Source organism: Zingiber officinale, chromosome 3A (genome assembly GCF_018446385.1).
Source record: "Zingiber officinale cultivar Zhangliang chromosome 3A, Zo_v1.1, whole genome shotgun sequence".
Taxonomy (NCBI): domain Eukaryota; kingdom Viridiplantae; phylum Streptophyta; class Magnoliopsida; order Zingiberales; family Zingiberaceae; genus Zingiber; species Zingiber officinale.
The window spans coordinates 7416476-7440039 of NC_055990.1; the positions used below are offsets into that span (position 1 = coordinate 7416476).

The window sequence follows — 23564 nt, forward strand, 5'->3', positions numbered from 1 at the left end:
ATAGGTTAAAGAAAGCCCTATATGGACTAAAACAAGCACCTAGGGCTTGATATGAACGTTTATCAAATCATCTGATATCTAAAGGGTTTAATCATGGTCAAATAGATCCAACCCTGTTTGTAAAAATCCTAGAAAAAGATATATTTATAGCCTAAATTTACGTAGACAATATAATTTTTTGTTCCACCAACTCTAAATTTTTAAAAGAATTTACCAAGTTAATGGAAAATGTGTTTGAAATGAGCTTAGTATGAGAACTCAATTTTTTCTTAGACCTACAAATTAAACAAACCAAAGATGGTATTTACATTTTTTAAACAAAATATGCTAAGGATTTAATTAGGAAATTTGGAATGAAAAATTCAAAAAATATAAATACCCCAATGGCTACCAACATTAAAATTGAATCTGACTTAGAAGGAAAACCAGTAGACTTGAAGTACTATCAAAGTACGATAAGAAGTCTACTGTACCTAACTGCAAGTCGACGTGACATCCTTTTTGTATAGGTATGTGTGCAAGATATCAATCTTGTGCAAAAAAGTCACACTTAACAAACGTTAAAAGAATACTTAGATATATTAAGGGAACCCTAAATGTATGACTCTGGAACCCTAGGATTTGCACCTTTGATCTAATTGACTATTCTGATTCAGACTATGCCGGGTGCAAACTAGATAGAAAAAGCACAAGTGGTAGCTGTCAATTTCTAGATCTATGCCTAGTAAGTTGGTCAAGCAGAAATCAACACTGTGTTACTTTATCCACTACTAAAGCTGAGTACATAGCCCTAGGAGAATGTGCATCTCAACTATTATAGATGATGCATACCCTAAAAGATTATCAACTAGAATATCAAAATATGAAAATTTCAATTGATAACATAAGTTCAATCAATCTAACAAAGAACTCAATTCACCACTCAAAGACTGAACATATAGAAGTAAAACACCACTTTGTAAGGGATCACGTAGCTAAGGGTGATATTGTACTTAACTATGTTGAGTCCAAATCAAACCTGGCTGACATATTCACAAAGCCCTTACTTGAATTTGAGTTCAGTGCACTTAGAAGATAAATAGGAATGTGCATGGTAGAATAGAGCTTACTTTTTAAAAAAAAATTATTATTTTTGCTTTCTAGTTTACTATCTCAAATATTATGTTTTTAAAATCAGTCTAATTTTAAAATTATCTTTAAAAATTCTAGGAAAAATAGTTTTCAAAATCTCAATTTTGTTAGTTTTCAAAAATTTTGGACTTAGCCTAGGAATTTACCCCCTAGAAATCATGTACCCCTAGTTTCAACCAGAGCATCTCACAAGCACACTAGGTTTAATTTGCTTGTGTATGAAAACACTTAGAATGGTGTGAGATACATAGGATACTGCCTGGACTTAAGAATACTTATGTCTGTGCATCGACATAAGTCTGGCAATAAATACCAATTTACATAAATCAAGTTAAGTTATCCTATCTTAGTCAAATCTAACTGGATCACTGACTTAACTTGACTAACTAAGTGAAAGCTATTGCCTTTTAGGTAAGCAACTAGTAGCTAATGGTTAGATATTTGGATAAGAAAATTTAGTTTTAATATTGTTGATTACTCATGCTTGGACTTTAGGACAGTTGGAAAAGAGAACTAAATTTGACTTACTTGTTTTTGATTCTAAGTGAAAGTGGCCTTAGCCAAAGTTTTACAAGTTGATACTATTTAAGCTAAGCAAAAAAAATTTTTGAAACTCTAAAATCTTTCTAGTTTTATCAAATATTTTTGTTCACTCTTTTTAAACTAATTTTTTTTGCTAAGTTACCGTTCAAACTTCTTTCCGAACTTAGTTTCTAAAAATTTTTATGGAAAAGCTAAGTACTTTCTCCAAAATCAAATTATTTTTAAGACCTAAGCTCCCTACTTAACCTTTGATAAAGTTTTTTTAGCTAAAAAGTCTACAAGAAAATTTCTTCTAAAAGCTAAGTTTTTCTAAGACTAAATTGTTAAAGCTATGTTTAAAAATTTTAAAAGCTAAGTTTTATCAAAACCTTTTGAAAAGCTAAAACAGTTATTAGCTATGTACTTTTAAAGCTATATTCTTAAACTAAGGCTTATGATCAACTTCTCAACTTGTCTATTGTACCTTATTTTTGCTGATTCTTTGATATATCGCAAAGGGGGAGAGTATATGAAAATTCAAATATGAAAATTCTAAAAAGAAGAGCTTTAATTAAGGGGGAGTTTTTCACTTAAAGCTTTTAGCTTTTAATTAAGAGGGAGTTTTTCACTTAAAGCTTTTAGGTTTTAATTAAGGGGGAGTTTTTCACTTAAAACTTTTAGCTTTTATTAAGGGGGAGCTTTGCATTTAAATTCATTGTGCTTGCATTTATGCCTGTACTGTTATTTTCAGTTATGCTTGCATTTGTTCTTGAAAATTCTTTATAGCATTATCTTTACTTAACTTTGAATTTCAGTTGTCATAATCAAAAAGGGAGAGATTGTTGGTGCGGAAAGCATCCGACGATCGAACCTGAGTTTTGATAATGGAAAAGGATTCAAAGTTAAAGTTATTTGTGATCTAATGTGTTGAATAAGTTTACAGGAAAAGTCCTAAGGTATCTTAGGTGAAAGTCTTAACTGTGGTTAGGCAGACAGGAAAATCCTAGGAGGTGGTAACCCTAGGTCCTAGGGGATGGTAACCCTAGGTGGGAAAACTTGGCAAGTCGAGGTCTTCAGGTAAAAGTTCTAGAGTCGGGGACTCTAAGTGAAAAGATCTGGTGTCGCGAACTAGGTGAAAGTTTGGGCGGGTCGTGGAGCGTACGTCCAGCGGAAAGACCTGAAGACTCGAGCGCTGAGCAAAAGTTCAGTCGGTCTTGAGGACCGGACTGGTAACAGGTATATTCTCCTGAGTGGAGTAGGTGAGGACACGTTCCCACTGAGGGAACAGAAGGCGTCGATTCGACCTAGGATTTCCGGTCGAAAATCCGAAGTCAGAACTAGATAGTCCGGTGACTGTCAACATCTTTTTATATTCATTATTATGCGCTAACTTTATGTTGTAGAGTATTTTTGGGACTAACATATCTTGCAAGGACAAAGAAGCAAACTTTACCTCGGATGAACAGTACCCGAGGCACCCTCCATGGAGCTGGAGGCGCCTCGGGTGCAAGGCAGAAGGAGCAGCGTAGCAGAGCTGGAGGCGCCCTTCAAAGGAGCTGGAGGCGCCTCGGATAGCCTTAAAGGTGCCCTCCAAGAGGTTAGAGGTGCCTTCGGGTGGATAGGCATAGACCACTTCGGCTCTCATCCACATAGCGACAGACCCGGTGATTGGAGGCGCCCTCAAGGGGCTTGAAGGCACCCTCAACAGCCTTTATAAGGCAGTCTCAACCAACATCTTGGATTAATAACTTCTGAGCCATCTTTCTTCAGCGCACTATTAACGAGACGATCCGGGAAAGCTGTAACGACATTCCGACAACCTGAAGCTTCAGTTTTACGATTTCTTATTGTCGGTATAAATTCTTAGTGCATTTAATTGTAATACTTAATTATACTTTTTCTGAGCTTATAGTGATTGCCCAAAGTAAACGCTCAACGAGCGTGGGCCTTGGAGTAGGAGTCGCCCAAGGCTCCGAACCAAGTAAAAAATACTTGGGTCCTTCTGTGTTATGTTATTTATTATTCCGCTGCTTTTACTCGTAAGTTTTCTGAATACGAAAAGTGAAAGTCACGAGCGCTATTCCCCCCCCCTCTAGCGCATCTCAATCCAACACATCCAACTTTATTGTTAAACAGGTGCGATAAGAAACCTCTATATCTTGCCCATGTGCTCGTAATATATTTGAAACACTATGTCCTTGATCTTGAAAAGTTTCAAACTGTACTCTAGCATTATTGTGACTGTTGGTAACCCAAGGTAGTTTTGATGTGATCAAACAAGTTAAGTTATGTTATGTTGTGTTTAACCTTGTGTCTAAGTGTACAGAAACTTAGGAGCACAAGACGTCAAGAAAAAGACACAGCTAGCGAGAAGGATGGCACGGGAGAGAGCCGACAGGCTCGGTGCCTCTAAGGGACGAGGTGCTGTGGAAGAATGCACCGGTGGACGAGAAGGGAGTGTGTGGTGTTTTCGAGGGACGAGAAACTGGAGCGAAAAATTATTCGAGGAGCAAAAGACGCAGCTGTCTGAGGGACAAAAAGCTATGGAAGAGTACGTTGGGGGACGAGAAGAAAGCAAGCAGCGATTCTGAGGGATGAGAAGCCGAAGCGAAAGTTTGCTTGAGAAGGATGGAAGTTGGGTTCGGGTGAGTCTTATTCCGAATGGCTGAAATCACCCAAACGAGCGGGGCCAGAGCGAAAGACCCATACCATTGCGAGTGGAACCAAAGAAGGAGGCCTAGACCAAAAGTCAGCAAAAGGCTGACTTCTGGGGCTCGGGGAGCCCGGACTCCGAGTGCCCAGAACCCTTCCAAGCGCCCGGAACCCAAAACTCATCTAGATCAATGTGGCGGTTGACCGTTGCATCGGTTATAGAATTCTATCTCATTCCAGACGGCTCGAGCAGGGCTATATAAGCAGCCCAGCTCCCAGAAGCTAACAAAAATAAGAAATATCCTAGCAACACTTGTACACACTTCCTTTTATGTTTAGGTTCGTTGTTTTTTGCGTTTATTGTTGTAAAAAGGTTTCTCCGTCTGAAGGAGAAATTAGTGTGACTTCATCTGCCTTGGATTAACAACCTCCCCAGTTGTAACCAAGTAAATCTGCCGAGCCTCGTCTTTCTAAATTATTTCTTTTTATATTTTTGTAAGTGTTATTTTAATTAAGTTTTAAGTCGAGAAAGGTTTTTTGCTTGATTTGTGTAGGGGTTATTCATCCCCCTCCCTCTAGCCAGCCGCCAAGGGTCTTACCAAGTGGTATCAGAGTCAGGACGTTTCAGGAGGACTAACCGCTGATTGAAGCAAAAACGATGGCCGGAGCTAGCATCTACTCACCAGTATTCGAGGGGGTGTTCGCTTTTTGGAGACGTTGAATGAAGGTTTATTTTACAACCAATTTTAATATTTCTCTAACAATTAAGTATGGTTTTGATATGCCCAAAAGCAAAGAAGGAAAAGAAACCGAGAAGCATCGATGAACTGACAAGCAACGCAATGACTTCGTGGCTAACAGTAAGGCTGAGTTCCACCTTCTGAGTGTTCTACCTGCCCAGGATGTCGACAGAATCGACAATTAATTACAAGAATTCAAAAGAACTTTGGGAAAAGTTTTTAAAACTCTACGAAGAACTTAAAGTAGCCAAATCCAACTCTTCGATGAACTCCGAGTCGTTATCAGAAGCAAAAAACAAGGAAATTACCGAAACTGCTCTCATAGCCGAGTATCTACCTAAAGATAAAGAAAGTTCTTCATAAATGAGCAACCTCCGAGGAAAGCTGCTCTACAGGGGGGAGCATCAGAAGTCGATAAGGAAAGTCAGGTACGGTCTCTACCTCCTGACCAATTGTTTAATTTGATCAAAATCTTGTCGAAAGATTATTGTAAATCAAAAATAGAAAATAGAAAATTATTAACAGAGAATAATGAGTTAAAAGAAACTCTAACAACAACTTGTCGATTAGAGGATTTCGATAAATTAAAAATAGAAAATGAAATGTTAAAAGAACATATACAAACTTAAAAAATTTATGCATGTTCAAAATTATCTGCTTCGAACTTTAGAAATTATTATAGACTAAAATGGAAATTTAAATATCATAATGAGAAAATTAGAGAATTGGCAAAAACTTAAAATTTTCTTATTAATCCGATAGTAAGGAATCTATTTTGGATTCTAAGATCATGCTTGTATTATTTTTTTTTACAATTGAATTTTTTACTACAAAATTTCTTCTAAGTTAATTATTGTTCAAAATTAATTTGATCTCAATTTTTTTAGAGAGAGGAATTAAATATTTATCTATAGAAAAAAATCTCAATTTTTTTGTAACATTTGAATTTTGTTATTTAAAATTTTTAATTATTTCGCAAGAGTTATCCCTGCTAACTAAGAAAATTTTTATGAAAAGTTTTTGAGTTATTTATCTAAATAAGAATTTTTTTAAATTATAAATCTTGAAAATGTATTTTTCTTTTGTTAACATGCATGCTCTATACATTTTTAAGAAAATATTTCAAGATTTTCAAAATTATTTTAGGGCTTTCAGAGAGAAAATTAAATGTTTAATTTCTTTAAAAGGTTTTGTCTGGAAAGAAGTTATTTCTCCAATAACCAATAAGGCCTAGTACCTCGCCACAGCTTGGAAGCCAATTAATGAAATAAAATATTTAATTGACTAACTGATAAAGTATTTAATGATGATTAAATAATACTTTAAATAGATGTCAGAATAATAACTCAAACATTTTTTTTGTAATTTTTTTAACTTAGAATTTTTTTTTGGAACACCTTAAAACTTTTTGTTATCAAGTTTTTTGCAAAGCATCCTTTTAAAATTCAGAGTTTTTTAAACGACTTAAAATTCTTGACAAGTTACCCTTAGACTTTTGAAGTACCTCATTTTTTATGTGATCAAAGGGGGAGAAGGGAAGATTAAGTCTAGGGGAAGGTAGCTTTGCTTTTTAATTTTTTACACTTAATTGTAAATTCTTTGCTTTTACTTTATGTTGGTTTACCCTAACTTAACTTGGGTTGCTTACATCAAAAAGGGAGAGATTGTTGGTACCCCAAGGTAGTTTTGATGTGATCAAACAAGTTAAGTTAGGTCATATTGTGTTTAACCTTTTGTCTAAGTGTACAGGAACTTAGGAGTACAAGACGTCGAGCAAAAGACGCAGCTAGCGAGAACGACGGCACGGGAGAAAGCTGATAGACTCGGTGCATCTAAGGGATGAGGTACTATGGAAGAGTACATCGACGGATGAGAATGGAGCGTGCGGTGTTTCTGAGGGATGAGAAGTCAGAGCGGAAGATTGCTCGAGGAGTAAAAGACGTTGCCGTCTGAGGGATGAAAAGTTGTGGAAGAGTACGATGGCAGACGAGAAGGAAGCAAGCAGCGATTCCAAGGGATGAGAAACCGGAGTGGAAGTTTGCTCGAGGAGGCCGGAAGTTGGGTTCGGGTGAGCCCTATTCCGGATGACCGAAATCACCCAAGCGAGCGAAGCCGGAGTGGAAGACCCTGACCGTTGCGAGTGGAACTGAAGAAGGAGGCTTGGGCCAAAAGTCAGCAAAAGCTTGACTTCTGGGGCTCGATCGCCCGAACCAGTCTGGGGCACCCGGACTCCGAACGTTCGGAACCTGAAACTCATCCAGATCAACTTGGCGGTTCAACGTTGCGTCGGGGATAGAATTTTATCTCATTCCAGGCGCCCCGAGCAGGGCTATATAAGTAGCCCTGCTCCCAGAAGTTAACAAAAACAAGAAATATCCTAGTAACACTTGTACACACTTCCTTTTTTGTTTAGCTTTGTTGTTTTGTGCGTTCATTGCTGTAAAGAAGCTTCTCCACATGAATCTGCCTTGGATTAGCAACCTCCCCAGTTGTAACTAAATAAATCTGCTGAGCCTAGTCTTTCTAGTTTGTTTCCTTCTATGTTTTTGCAAGTGTTATTTTAATTAAGTTATAAGTTGAGAAAGGTTTTTTGCTTGATTTGTGAAGGGGCTTTTCACCCCCCCCCCTCCCCCTTAGCTGGCCGCCAAGGGACCTATCAGTGACAACTATCTACGACACCATTATGTAAATTAAATTTTTCTAAAGCATTTTTCCAATTAATGAATCCTATTTTTACAATGGCATCTTCTTTATATCGACCTCCTTTATTTGATGGTTTAAAAAGATAATATCAAAAGCAAAACGCCGCATCTTTTGATATGCTATATTCTAGCCATGTATATATTTTATACCAACTATCTTGGAAACTCCTTTCTTGATTACCAAAATATCTTTTTGGATACATATACTCAATTGGTTAACACGACCCCTAGTCAAGTACTCTCGTCGTACTTGATCTCGAATAGAAATATCAAACTCTTCAATTGATTTTTGTAATCCCAGATCACTAACAATATCATTTAAATATAATTCCACATGAGATTGAATTTCCACAGCCTCACTAATATTAGGATCATTGGAAGAACCCTCACGAAAACGTTTAGGTTTAAAAAACTTCTCCATAATCTACATAAATAAATAATTAAAAATAAAGTCATATACATTATGTAATTAAATTAATATTCACAATTATTTTAACCCTAAAACCCCTAATTTAAATTGAAATAAAAAAGTACTGAATAATATTTATTTTCATACTTGGCCTGGTGGGGGCCTTCCTAATAAGACAATAACTCCGTAAAATAAGCGAGAAGATGAGAAAACAACACAATGAATTTACTATTTATCTCGAATAGCATTGAATAATATTGATTTTCATACTTGGTACTTGGTAGTTGATAGTCAATAGAATAATTTAAAATAGAAGAGATCAAGAGAACAAAGTCACACGCAATCCAATGACTAATCAATTAATCAACACAAGAAAAAAACAAAAGTAGAGGAAAAAACGAGAGAAGGAGGCGGCGGACCTAGTGGGTGGATGCTGCAGTTGGCGGGCGACGAACTGACGGACAGCGGATGACAAACCGCGAACGACGGATGATGAACAGGCGGTGGCAAGTGCAACGAACGAAGAGCTAAGGAGTGAGGCGGAATCACGAAGAGGGAGAGCAGCCAAGTGCAACGAAGAAAAAAAAATAGATGACCTATTAGGCTTGGGCTGAATCTTTTAGTTTGCAAGTAAAGTGAGGCATATGTATTTTATTTATAAAAAAAAATAGATGAAAACCTTCTTCTGCTTGCGCTTCTGTCGCCAAAATTCCTTGCGGCGATGGAGATGGAGGTGAGCTCGAGGTCGCCGAGGTGGCCAACGAAGGAGATGGAGAGGCGAGCTCGAGGTCGCCGAGGTGGCCAACGAAGGCATGCATTATGATGTTTATGCTGTAAAGGGAGACCTTGCTGAAGATGGCCAGGCCGACGATCTGCCACAGCTTCTTCGACTCGATCCAACTCCACTTGGCCAGTCCGATGACCTCCTGATCCTCCTCGTCCCGATCGCCACCTGAGAGATCTAAAAGAGCCACCGTCTGGTCTCCACCACTCTCCATTGACCTCCTCTTTGACTATCAGAGGCCGAACTTCTCATGTCACGGACTCCTCCTTGGGTCCTTCTCCGGCAAATCTTGGCGAGCACTTCAACCCCCTTCGGCCCTCACCTAGATCCATCCCCGTCATCCACACTAGCAAGCTCTGGAGAACACAAGAGTTGTATCATTCGTTGACTGATGACTTAATCATCTACGGCATTTGATCAGAATATTCACTGATAAGGCTCTCTTTGAAAGTTTTGTTATATGGTCCCTATCATCTCTTGTAGAAAAATTTAGTTTTATTTTACCCCATTTAACAAGGTTTTAAAATTAATAGAAACGCAAGTGTGTTAGGTTGTATAGATAAATTAGAACGGAACAGAATGGAAATGAGATTACTAATGGAGTGAAACACAATGAAATGTGAAATGTTTGGACTTCTATCGACTATCGGGAAGGTAGATGGCCTTCCTCCTGATTAGCTTATTAAGTAAATTAGAAACACAATTTATGCACACTCCGGTCTATGCTCAAAATCATCCCTATTTAAAAGCCCAACAAAGGGCAAGGACTAAGGATAATGGAGGTCCCCGTGGCTTTGAGCTGGTCTCAAGCTTCTGCTACACAATGGTAGGATTGCCACCGGCCCCTCCAACGTCTGCTGCCTCCTCCACTGCTGTGCAATTCTTCTCAAAATGACCCAAGAGATGTTCGACCGCAAGCTTGTGAACCACATTGATGCCTTTGATTAGATGAACTTTCGATTATATTGCGCATGGAATGGCATCGACATAGCCATGAAGAGTCGTGAGCTCTTCTTCCATGCTGCAGACTCCTGTGCTATGAGCTCATATCATCTCTACTTGCTTTCCCTAGTGTCATTTTACTCCTAATCCTCTTTCAATATTGGCTCCAGGAACAACAGAGAAGATCATGAAGGCACTTGGAGCTTATGTTGGTGGTGTTTATTTTGGGAATTTGGTGCTGAGATTGGTGAGGACACTTGTGGCAAAAAGTGAAGCGCTTACCCCAGCGCCTCCGTCGGCTTGCCACAAGACCAACATGAAGGAGATAAATCACAATGACTAAGGAGGTAAGTGGATGAGGGTGAATTATACTAGGTGCAAGGATTTACGCCTCATCAACCTCAAGGTTTGACCCCTCAATTTCAAGTGACAAATCTCCATTCATTTATCACCTCAGCTATGCCCATAGGGGCATGGTAAATGAAGACACTTGTGAGCTCGGAGGAGGGTGGTTCATCCCTGCAGAAGATGAACAAGGTTGGCAGATTAATAATTGATGCATGGTTTATCCTCTATTATGCATGATTTAACCTCCTTGTATAATTTAATAGCATAAATTCAGTTACCTGGTGTCATCTAAAAAAATAAGTATAAAACCATCATAAAAGCCTCCTTTCATGCATGAAACCAAATGGTGAATAGATAGATATTAACTCATTTTGAATTAATGTATATACAAAACTATAGATTGTGTGGGAGCATGTATGGTGCGGTGTAGTAGATCATGAAAACAAAAGATGTGTGATCCTATTTGAAAGCAGTGAAGATGACACGCTGGGCAGATGACTTTGTCATTGATTGGGGGAAGACTCTAAGTTGGAGTAGAGATGACAATTGTCACTCCTTCTTGGCACTCCTTCCTACGCACACTGCAAAGAGAGCAAAGGGGAGTATTAGAGCAAGAACCAGGGAGGCGATCCCTGACGCAGACATTCCGACACTCAAGTCAGTATAGTAGTCAAGCGAAAAGTGGAGGAGACAATGAACAATAGAACAATAGCGTAAATGTGTGAGTATACAGATACGTATGCCTTCATGCATGTACTTGGCCAACAGAGAGAACCCCTTTTTATACTACCCCTCATAACCTCCGCAATTAATGAGGTGGCAGAGAATATCTGGTGTTAGAATATGTCGGGTAGAGAAGGATGTACGATAGCTTCCCCATAGTTGGAAGAAAGCTTCATTGCATATATATGTCAGAATACTGTCATATTTCCTAACAGACGATGCAGTCTCCTAGAGAGAGTCTGACTGGCTCTGGGCCAACCGGCTATAGATTAGGTGCCATGATCATGTGGGGAGCTGGGCCTGTAAGTCCGACCAGCATTGGGGCCGACCTGTTGTATGCTGAGAGTTACACTCATGAGAAGTGGGGAGCAAGACCCTGTAAGTTCGACCACACTGGGGCCAGGCGGATATAAGTTGAGAGCCTTGCATTTGGAGAAGTGAGAAGTTGAGCTCCTAACGTCCAACCGACCTTTGAGCCGATATGGTTTATGTTAAGGATTTGACATTTGCTCGGACAATATGTCAGTTTGATAGAGTTTGGTCCATCTGAACGATGTGCCTAGCATGCCCAATCAACCCTTTGGTCTGATTGGCTAAAGCACTCATCGGTGACACTGAACTTATCTCGGCATGACATTGATACAACCCAAGAATTGACCCCCGTTTTGACTTTGACTACCACATCAGTCAACTTTCTTGACGTTGAACCCCACTTCGGGAGTCCCACCTTACTCGTCGTATCACTAGTCTCCCCTTCAAGTCTTCGAAGGAGATTGCAAACTCGAATGACTAGACACTTGTGTTCTTTAGTGTTATTGGCTTAAACACTCAGTTTTAGTTCTGTCGTTTGAGCTTTATGTTGGGAGCATTGCCCATCCGAATAGTTGGTAGTTGTGGTAAGAGTTGAGAACATGCACAAAAGCAAACCCGCTTATAAGTCAGTTTAGTGGCACAAGGGTTTGGGATAGACGCGAGGGCAAACTCGGTTAAACGGCATGAGAGTCTAGGATAGGTGCGAGGGCAAACTCGCTTATAACTTTGCCAATTGGCACGAGAGTCTGGGACAGGCGCGAGGGCATACTCGCTTATAACTAGGTTGAGTAACACAAGAGTCTAGAATAGGCATGAGGGTAGGTTCTCTTATAACTCGGTTGGATGATATGAGAGTCTAGAACAGACGCAAAGGTAGGTTCACTTATAACTCGGTTGAGTAGCACGAGAGTCTATAATAGGCGCGATGGCAAACTCGCTTATAAGTTGGTCGAGCAGCACGAGAGTCTGGAATAGGTGTGAGGGCAAGCTCACTTATAACTTTGTTGACTGGCATGAGATTCTGAAATAGCCACGTGGGCAGGCTCGCTTATAACTTGGCCAAGTGGCACGAGAGTCTATAATAGGCGCGAGGGCAGACTCGCTTATAACTCGGTCAAACGGCATGAGAGTCTAGGACAGGCATGAGGGCATGCTCACTTATAACTTGTCCGAGCGACACGAGGGTCTGGAACAGGCGCGAGAACACGCTCGTTTTTAACTTGGTCAAGCAATACTAGAGTTTGGAATAGGCGTGCAAATAAGCTCGCTTATAACTCGACCGAACGACGTGAGAGTCTAGGACATGCACGAGGGCAGACTCTCTTATAACTCGGTCCGAGTGGCACAAGAATCTAGGACAGGCATGAGGGTAGACTCACTTATAACTTGGTCAAGCGGTACAAGAGTCTAGAATAGGCGCGAGGGCAGGTGATAAACCCAATTTTTTCATGAAATGGGTATAAATAAAATGCTGAAACTCCTTTCTACACTAATGTAGTATAGGACAACTCAGATCATATTTCACAAGGAATGTAGCAGGTGAATTCTAATCTTAGGATTACATTTATTTATGAATGGGGGGTTGGGTTTTCGTTATTGCAATTGCTAGGGCTAAGAAACAAGAATGGAATTAAATGCAACTAACAGAAAGGTAAACAACTAAACTATGAACACAAGCAATTCATGGAAATATGAACTGTGCAATCTAATCAAACCTAATCTTCATGCAATATCTTATCTAACCAACAATGCTATATAAACAAGATTTTAAGGAAATTAAACTAACTTGAATGCATGACTATTGTATCACAAACATAAGTGAAATTGGATCAATCCTATTGCAACAAATAAGAACTAATGAAAGAACAATACATCTACACTAGCCTAAGCTACTGCAAAATAGAAATCGAACATGAGCAGTAATGTTTAAGTCACTAAAATGCAAATCAATGAAAACCAATAGTCAAACAAATTCAAATACAAATGCATGAGGGATCAAATCAAACATCTATCAACAACTCAATTGCATGAAAATAGATGAACAATATAGAAACATGAAGATCAGAATGATGCTCACAAATCAAGCTAGGGTTTTTCCTAACTTGTATCATAATGGATCAATTAGGAAGAATGCTCGGAGATGAAGATCCGCATTGCATGGATGATCTGCTGAAGACTAATGCGGAATGGATGGGCTGATGGAAATAGAATTCTGAAGGGAATGGTAAACCCCAATTTGTAGCTCTGTCAATCACTGTAGCTCAAATTGATGAAGATGGGCACGGGATGGATGCATTCCAACGATGGTGATCGAAGAAGAAGTGACATCACTAGGAAAATCACTAGAGTTGGAACAAAAAGCCCTTCACTCCACGGAAAGTAGATCGTTGGAGATGGATGTAGACATCAACTCAGAAATCGCCAGTCGTCTTCTTCCTTGCACCACCTCTGCTTGTCTCCTCTTCACACTCATGAATTGTGATCCCAATTGTGGAGATGATGGAGTGGACAAAGTAGGAAAAAAACCCTTAATCCCTACGTGGTGGATGGAGCTCCGGCGATGATCGAAGGTAGAAGGTGGAAAATGACACCTATCTCAATCTCCTCTGCTTCGCGGCCATTGTAGCAAATTGACAAAGGCCCACACACTGTAGCTTCTCATGGAATTTAAATCTGATCTCAGATTTGGGCGGATGGTAGAGATTCTTCTAGATCTTAATCAACGGTCAGATCGGTTCAGATTTGGTTCAAAGGCTTCAGATTTTGATCTATGACTCGGATCTACTTTCCTTTAACTTGGATGGATCAGATCATGATAGATGACCTAGATCTTCTTGGATCTCAAATGGATGACTTAGATTACTTCAGAGCTTGATCTCCCCAATTAATCTCAAAATTGAGCATAATTTGGATTGATCTGACTTGAGTCTATGGCCCCTTCATTGCCTACAAAGACCACATTCAAATGATTAACCATAATTCCACAAATAAATTATATATTGCATTAAAGTATAAAAATAAGTCTAACTCGTGAAACATGATATACATGTCGATTTGACACACAATTAACTCAAATACTCAAGTATATGATCCTAAAGCATGTGACAAAATGATGGTTATCAAATCTCCCACACTTATTATTGCACATCCCGGACAAGCAAATAGAACAAAGAAACAACTAAAATTCATCTCCCATATAATTTTCTAACAATACTTAGAAGATCATAAAAGGTAATTAACTAAGATCATCTAAAGATCAAAACAATCATGAATATATTCCCTACAATAATCAATAAGCATGGTGATTTTAATCCATTTGAAATAACTAAGCAAGATGCAATCTCATTGGATAAATGTACCTACTCTAACTCTCACAATCATGTGTATAAGTGGAGCTCATTCAATACAACTCGCAATACTTTACTACCATAAGCTTGCTCATTTTCTATTTCTCTATCACTATAAAAACATAGCATAGCATGAGTTAAAAGGATTTATTATGAATTTAAATGGAGTCAAAAAGATACTAAGTGAAGTAAACAAAATGGATAAGGGAAAAAAAAATTAATGAGAAAGTGAGAGTATTGGAAGAATAAACCTGATGAGTTCCCAATTCGATGCTCATAGGTCATGAGCACTTGGAGGGTGAAGAACACCATTGTTATTGGCAAAATAAAAAATTTAGTCAAGCTCTTCTTCAATTGGACAACTACCCAAAGAATTTGGCACGCTATCCCTTTAGCTTGGTACACTTTCCTTGTGCTATCCTAGTTTCTTGAACCAGAAATTCCTTCCTTCTACATCAAAACTGCAACATGTTCATTTAAGGTTGTTTCTAATAAGGAACTGCAGTTGACTTTGGCACAAAATAATTTCTTTAGTTTCTTTTCTTTATTTTCCCATCTTTCCAATTCCAGATAGCACATTGTACCCTATATTTATCAAGTACACTTCACTGGTAGAAAGGTTTCGAATCATCACAAACATTAGTCGCTCAACTAACAAATTCCAACACTTTACTTCCAGAATTACAACTCAACTTTTCAACAGCACAAACAAATTCAACTTGATGGATTAAGTTTCAGCATTTGAGAGTTGAAGTAAATTCAGCTTATATCATCAAGATTTCAGCTCATCAAAGGTTAATATTTGATGCTAGGCTAACAGGAGTTTAACTTGAAGCTATTGCTGATCAGAAATAACATGAAGATTTGGCATGCAGAGATTTCAGATGCCAAGTTACAGAATTCTAAATTCCTGTCAATTTTGGTTCATAATTTCCTTATGAACTTCAAACTCCACAATGACTTACATAATGACATCTATACTCCCATGATCTTCTCAACTTAAGATGTATCTCAAGTAAACCAACAAATTAATTCCTACAAACCACACTACAGATGCATTAGGTGTTGTAAACACAAACCTATTAGTTCCCAAGTTCAACAATAGAGTATCAAAGCATTTATGAGTAGGCAACATGAAAGAAGAAGACCATTTAATGCATACATATTTAATGAAGCTAAATACACGAAGACAATGGTGGAACATGTCATATTGGTAGGGGTGAGCATTCAATTAATTCGGGTCATAAATTAACTGAATTAACCGAAAACCAATTTAATATTCGCTAACCAAATCAAATTAAAGTTTTACTAAAACTGAATCAATCAGATTAAATTAAAAATTGATTATTTCGGTTAACACCGAATTAACTAAATTTGTTTTAAAATAATAAAAAAAATTATACAAAATTAATACCAATATATCGAATTAACAGGATGCTCACTCCTACATATTAGTATCGTTCTCAATTTCTGCACTGCAATCCAGAATACAAATTCTGGCAACTTCAGCAACTTCCTAAAAAAATCAGATTCAAAGGAGTTTTCAATTTTTTTTTTCTAAAACCTTTTCAGCAGCAAAGACTTGGTGTCATACTATCTGTTTTTGATAGAATCTCGAACTCCTTGCGCATCATTTCAGCATTCATAGTACTTCCCAGAAATATAATCCATGTAGACCTCTTATAAAGCATGCTAATTCACTGGTTTCAGCACTGAAATAAGCTTAGCAATTTTCAGAATTCATATCCATTATAGTTGCATGCTTTGGAAGGCTTGAGGAGATTAGGAACCCAAATGGTAGTGGAAAATCAAGTGCTCCACTTTATCTCTGGTTTATCAGAAGCTTACAAAAAAATGTTTAGATAAAGAAGCAACTATTTCCCACATTCCTTTTCAAACAATTCTAATTTCTGCATTTTAGAATCAGATTCCATAGGTTTAGTTTCAGAACTCTGATTCTTGGAAGTTCAGAGTTTGGAAATTCTAGTACTTTCAGAGGAATAGTATAACAAATGACAATTAAAGCCCAAAAGATTCACTTGAGCTTAATTTCTAATTAAAAACCTATAAACAACTTGATACGCAATAGTTCCTTCAAGTTTCTTCCCTATAATGCATTTTACTATATTTCAATTCTGGATAATGAATGGTTCCAGTATCTACCAAGTATGCTTCATTGAAAGAATTATTTTGACCTCACCACAAATGTTGGGCTCCCTCAAAATGTCAAATCAATTTCTTCAACAACAATAACAACCAGGGAAATAAACAAGTTCCAGTTTGGCGAGTTCAATAGTAGAATTCAATAACTCTGCTCAACAAATCTAGAATTACAGTTCTTTAATTATTCAATTTAACAAGTTTCAAACATATGTTTTAAGGAAGTTGCAACATAAAAATCTCGGTTGAATCCACTGGAAACTTTTAAGTCTGCTGAATTCTTAAAAATCTGATAAACTACATTTCCAACAACATTTAAAAAACTATTAAATCTGGAAGTCAATTTTTGTTTAACTTGAGACCCCTCAATGGCTTCACTAATGACACCTCCACTCTTAAGATCTTCTAGGCTTAACACTCAACCAAGTTAACTCCTGCTAACCTACTGTCTTCTTTTTTCTTCCAATTCAGCTAGCTATTTTTTTTTTCTTTTTTTTCAATGGCTTAAAAATGTCAGCTTCATGGAAAACAGAACACCATTGCCCTCTGATCAACAAAATATAGTGCTTCAATACAAATAATTTTGATTGAGGAACTATTCAAACTTTAACAGCCGACCACTCCCTAATTTCCCATTCCATACTTTTGAAATCAACTCCACCCTTGCTTCTTTCTTTGAATCTGGAAAATCTATTTTTACAACATTTGTCTTGTTGATAACTCAACCACACTTGAACAATCTCATTCAAACCGAATATGTTTACCCCCCACACTTAAAATAGGAAGCATCTATGTACATTAAGCATATGTAATTCACCCCCTATTTAAACCTTTGTCCATCTCGGTAATATAACTCATCAAGAATTCAACCAAAACTCTCAATCGAATGAAAGCAATGTATAGTGACAAAAGATTTATTTAATTAGAGTTCAAAAGGAAAAGAATTCAAAGAATGGGAATATAAATCAAAGAATAGGAAAGAAATATCCTTCATCATGTTCATGCATATAAATGTTATTGTGATTTCAAAATGAAGCAAAGCAAGTTCTAGAGTTCAATTGTCATGAGTGCTCTATCACACAAAAAGAGAATAAAGTATAGGCATATAGTAGTCCTCTCTAGGTAATATTGGCAATCAAACTCAATTAATTAAAATAGAATCCACCACCACACTAACCAATAGCATGCAAGTAAGCATTCAATCATATCCATTGACCTAAAAATTGAAGGTTAAACTTAAAAAACTTTTACGATTCTCAAGGTATTACTAAAACACAAATGGAGAATTTTTTTCAAAACCAAATGCTATTTAGACCAAACAAAGTGCAAAGTATGAAAGCAATATATGAAAGTAAAGTGTGAAAGTAAAAAAAGTATACATAAAAAGAAAAATAAAGAACAAACTCCCCTTTATTCCAGATAACTATAAGCAATTCAGTAGTAGAATCCACACCGATAATGAAATGGTTCTTCCTAGTGGTTGAAGTTGGTTAAAGTGCAAAATCCACTCTGGAAGTGGAATGCTATACGTTGAGGTGAACACCTCTTTTCCCACAATGTACTCTTGAAAAATTCTTCCTAGAGGTCGGAGCAGGTTCAGTTAGAGTATCCATTCCAGAAACTTGATTTTTGTTGGACCTGCAGGGCCAAGAAAATATAGCAACTCTCGCACACATGCAGGGTAAGAAAGAAATGAAATACAATCAATCTTCACATAAAATGTATTGAGAAATGCATCACATCTAATAAAATCAATCTTACGTACCTCTATAAAATTTTGTAAAAGATCACAAGAGATACTAACGTTGTCATGTTGGAATGTACCTAGAGCAATGAATATCGCCTCATCCTAATTAGGTAATGGCTTTGGCTTAAGCTCTAGCTCAGGTGAATGTACAACTAGAGAAAGTGATTCTTGGGGGTTTCTCTCCACAGCATAAGTTCCTACACTCTCATCATCAAGCTCTGGTTCAGGTGATGGTACAACTAAAAAAGGTGATTCCTGGAGTATTGCTTCCACCGTGCAAGTACCTACACTTTCCTCATCAACAAATGCATAATAAAACTCAGTTGCCTCCTCAACATCACTAACAATACCCGCATCAACAATATCTGCAACAATAATAATGTTATCAGAGTTCGGATCAACTACAACTATATCATCACAACACACAAAATCAGAGGAGTCTTATAGAGCTTTAGAATTAGGATCAGGGTTGTCACAAGCTCTACAATCCATCTCCTCACTAGATAATTGTGCTTGTCGCTAGGCGATATTTGTTGTGAGTTTATCCAATTGTATCTATAAAGCCTGACATGCTACATTAACTCGTTGTTGAGTCCGGTAACTATAGATCATTTATTGTTGCATTTGTACTGCTAGCTATTGCTGGAGTTCTTTAGTTTCCTGCAATGATGTCTTCATTTGACTATAAGTAGCACTATAGTCCTGGAATGCCCCCCAAGGAGCTGGCTCACTTTGCAGGATTGGATGTGAATAGGTAGACATATAATCATCATGAAATTTCTGTGGCTTCTAAAATGTTAGATATGACTCATAAATTGCCCTTGTGCATCCTCATACCTAAAATATAAATTATCCACTAAATTAGAACTGTAGATATTTAGAAATGACTCATACCTATTTTGTTACTCTATGGGTGGCTAGTATTGAGATTCAAGCAAATAATATTGAGTCGAAGGCTGATAATAATCGGGTTCAGGATGGTAGTATTGAGGTTGCTTAGGCTGATAGTACTGACTCTCCATCATACTTTCAAAATACTGATAATATGGATCTATGGTGAAATAAATTTTCTGTTCATACACTAAAACACTAATAAACAAGATCAGAAGGCATAATAAAATATAAAATCAAAGACATAAATATCTAAACATTAAAGCATTCAACAACATATTTTTTTTTAAAAAAAACTATGTAAAAATAGAAACCAGTGCTAAAATTATCAAACACTATTAACATTCCCCAGCAACAATGCCAAATTTGATAAACCTAATTTTTTCATGAAATGAGCACAAATAAAATAACACTAATATAGTATAGTGTTTGTGCAATTTTCCTAGGTCAAGGTTGACTAAGCTTGAATTTGCTCAAGCTTGAGTCGTAATATGCGAGTTTTGATATTTGACAATATATGAAAATTGTTTTGACAATATATGGAGATTGCAGGAGCAATCGTCCGTTTGGGGAGATTAGTCAAGGTTGACCAGTTTAATATGAAGAAGAGTTAAGTAAGTCAAGGTTGATCGGATACTTGATTGGGAAATCCAACGGGAAGGTTGACAGAAGATGAAAATCCAAGTGGGTTAGTCTTGACCGACAATTGATGGGAAAGTCCTGGTGAGTGAAGCTAGGTGAAAGACCTAGTGAGTGAAGCTAGGCAGATGGAAAATCTTGGTGAGTGAAGCCAGATGAAAGCCCTAGTGAGTGAAGCTAGGCAGATGGAAATCCTGGTGAGTGACGCCAGGTGAAAGCCCTAGTGAGTGAAGCTAGGCATTAAGAAAGTCCTAGTGAGTGAAGCCAAACACATGAAAATCTAGGTGGGTCTAGGAGGATTGGACACTTGGCACGAAAAAAAATTCAAGTGGGTCAAAGGATTGACCGAACACTTGATGACGAAGTGCCAACAGATCAAGGTTGACTGGATGTTGGGGGTTTGAGAACCTTAGACTTGAGTTAGACAAGATAGGGTTGGTCAAGTTGATCAGGAGATCAATTGAACGAGAGCTCAATCGATCAGTCAATTGATTGGGAGAGTGTTGCTAGAAAAAGGGGCCCAATCGATCGGCCGATCGATTGAGAGACATTCTCGTGAGCATAGAGAGGTTCCCAATTGATTAGCCGATCGATTGGGTACCGCCAATTGATCAATCGATCGATTAGGGTTAGATTTCTCATGAGGTTGCAAGGAAGCCTGAATCGATCGGTCAATCGATTCCGGGTATTTCTAGCGAAGAGCACAGAGGTACTCTGAATTGATCGGTCGATCGATTCAAGCCTCCCTAATAGATCAACCGATCGATTGGGATATGACCATTGCACAGGTAGCGAGGTTTGGACGACTGCGATTATGCTGATCTAATGTGACAATCAATTGAGAGCAGACCCAATCGATTGAGAGGCCTAGGAGAGCAGAGTATAAAGCCGTTGGCGAGTTTTTTTCTCCGCAGACTTCTCCCGATATTCTTCACTGAGCTCACATCTCTTCATGCCAGTTCTTAGAGGCTCTTGGGGACAAGTGTTGTTGCACTTCTAGGGTTCAAGAGGCAATCTACATCAACAATATCAAGCAAGAAGAAGGTTTTATTTGTATTCTTGTGTATTTTTTTCTTGCGTGTGTTGTATCTTATTGTGAGAGTATTGTACGAGGTTTCTCCACCTCTGATTTTATCCGAGAAGGAGTTTCTTTCTTAGTGAAAAGTACTTATGTGTGTGGATCCTTAGATTAGTCACCTCTTTTTGATGTGGATACCAAGTAAATCTACTTGTTAGCATTGGAGAGCTTGGCTTCGAGTTTATTCCGTTGCACATCATCATCTACGAAGCAATCGAACGAGCGCTACGAGTTATTCACCCCCCTCTAGCTCCGAAGTGACCCAACATATAGGACAACTCGGATCGTATTTCACAAGGAATGTAGTAGGTGAATTCTAATCTTAGGATTACAATTATTTATGAATGAGGGCAAACATAATCTTCATGCAACATCTTATCTAACCAACAATGCTATGTAAACAAGATTTTAAGGAAATTGAAGCAACTTGAATGCATGACTATTGTATCATAAACGTAACCGAAATTGGATCAATCCTATTGCAACAAATAAGAACTAATGAAAGAACAAGACATCTAGACTAGCCTAAGCTACTGCAAAATAGAAATCAAACAAGAGCAGTAATATTTAAGTCACTAAAATGCAAATCAGCAAAAACCAATAGTAAAACAAATTCAAATACAAATGCATGAGGGATCAAACCAAACATTTATCAACAACTCCATTGCATAAAAATAGATGAATAATAGGGAAACATGGAGATTAGAATGATGCTCACAGATCAAGCTAGAGTTTCCCCTAACTTGTATCAGAATGGATTAGCTAGAAAGAACGCTCGGTGATGAAGATTGGCGTCGAATGGATAGTCTGATTAAGATGGATGTGAGATGGATGCATTTCAGCGATGGTGATCGAAGAACAAGCGACGTCACCGGGAAAATCACTAGAGTTGAAAGAAAAAGCCCTTCATGGAAAGTATATCGCCGGAGATGGACGAAAACCTCAGCTTAGAAATCTAGTCATCTTCTTCCTTTCTCTGCTTACCCGTCTCCTCTTCACGCCCGTGAATCACGATCCCAATGGTGGAGATGATGGATCACTGAAGCTTGATGGAGTGGACGAGGTAAGAAAAAACCTTAACCCCTAGGTGGTGGATGGAGCTTCGGTGATGATCGGAGGTGGAAAGTAGAAAATGATCCTGATCTCGATCTCCTCTGCTTCGCGCCCACTATAGCAAATTGATGAAGGCCCCTACACTGTAGCTTCTCACGGAATTTTAATCTAATCTCAGATTTGGGTGGATGACTGAGATTTTTCCGGATCTTAATCAACGATTGGATCAGTTCAGATATGGTTCAAAGGTTTTAGATCTTAATCTATTGATAGGATCTACTTTCCTTTGACTTGGATGGACCAGATCGTGATGCATGGCCTATATCTCCTCAAATCATGAATGGACGACTTAGATTGCTTCAAAACTTAATCTCCCCAATTAATATCATAATTGAGCCCAATTTGGATTGATATGACTTGAGTCCATGGCTCCTTTATTACCTACAAAGACCATATTTAAATGATTAACCATAATTATATTGGACCAAAAGGAATTTAGATATCACCATAATAGTATGATATTTTTCACTTTGGGCATAAGCCCTCATAGTTTTTCTCTTGGGCTCTACCCAAAAGGTCTCGTACCAATGGAGATATTTTTCCCTTATAAATATACAATATTTCCCATGTATTTTCAATGTGCGACTTTATTTGCAACCTTATAACCCAACAATCCCCCCTCAAATGAAGGACCACGGGCTTCCCGCGTTTGATTCTCGACCCATCAAGTCTTTCTGCCCCTCGGTCCACCCGACCTACTAGGACTTCCTTACCTAGCCGCAACTAGGACTTCTTGCCTGGTGTCTGGTCCTCTTGCTTCAGACATAGGAGCCCCTAATTCCTTTGTTCGAGGTCAATATTCTACTCACATGGCTTAATTAGACCATAACTCTTATGTACAGTCGGCGGTTAGATATTCTGGTAATCTAGACGTTGATACTAATTATTGGACCAAAAAGAATTTATATATCTACAATGGTATGATATTGTGCACCTTGGGCCTAAGCCCTCATGGTTTTACTTTTGAGCTATACCTAAAAGGTCTCATACCAATAGCGATATCTTTCCCTTATAAATCTATGATTTTTCCTATGTATTTTCAATGTGGGACTTTATTTGCAACCTTACAACCCAACAACTTTCACAAATAAATTATATATTGCATTAAAGCCCAAAAATAAGTTTAACTCATGAAACATGATATAAATGTAGATTTAACACATAATTAACTTAAAAACTCAAGTATAGGATCTTAAATAATGTGAACAAATGATGGTCATCAGCAGGTTGACTTATAACTCGGCCGAGCAGCACAAGAGTCTAAAATGGGAGTGAGGAAGGTTCACTTATAACTCGGTCAGGCGACATAAGAGTCTGGAACAAG

General features: G+C 38.0%; 1 protein-coding gene across 1 annotated transcript; it reads right to left on the reverse strand.

The window, feature by feature from the left end:
- Nucleotides 1-8373: 8373 nt before the first annotated feature.
- On the reverse strand, nt 8374-9487 carry LOC122051131 (protein DETOXIFICATION 21-like). The gene is made up of 2 exons (XM_042612089.1): nt 8836-9487; nt 8374-8683 (listed from the first exon to the last, which is right to left on the reverse strand). Exons 1-2 carry the CDS (start codon nt 9152-9154, stop codon nt 8520-8522), a joined length of 483 nt encoding a protein of 160 aa, XP_042468023.1. The 5' UTR covers nt 9155-9487; the 3' UTR covers nt 8374-8519.
- Nucleotides 9488-23564: the final 14077 nt, after the last annotated feature.

Excerpts from the sequence above, each read along its gene's own strand:
- LOC122051131 (XM_042612089.1), bottom strand. The coding sequence starts at position 9,154 with ATGGAGAGTGGTGGAGACCAGACGGTGGCTCTTTTAGATCTCTCAGGT. Across the intron at positions 8,684-8,835 it reads AGAAGCGCAAGCAGAAGAAG|CTCTTCGTTCGTTGCACTTG; the intron begins GTTTTCATCTAT and ends CTCACTCCTTAG.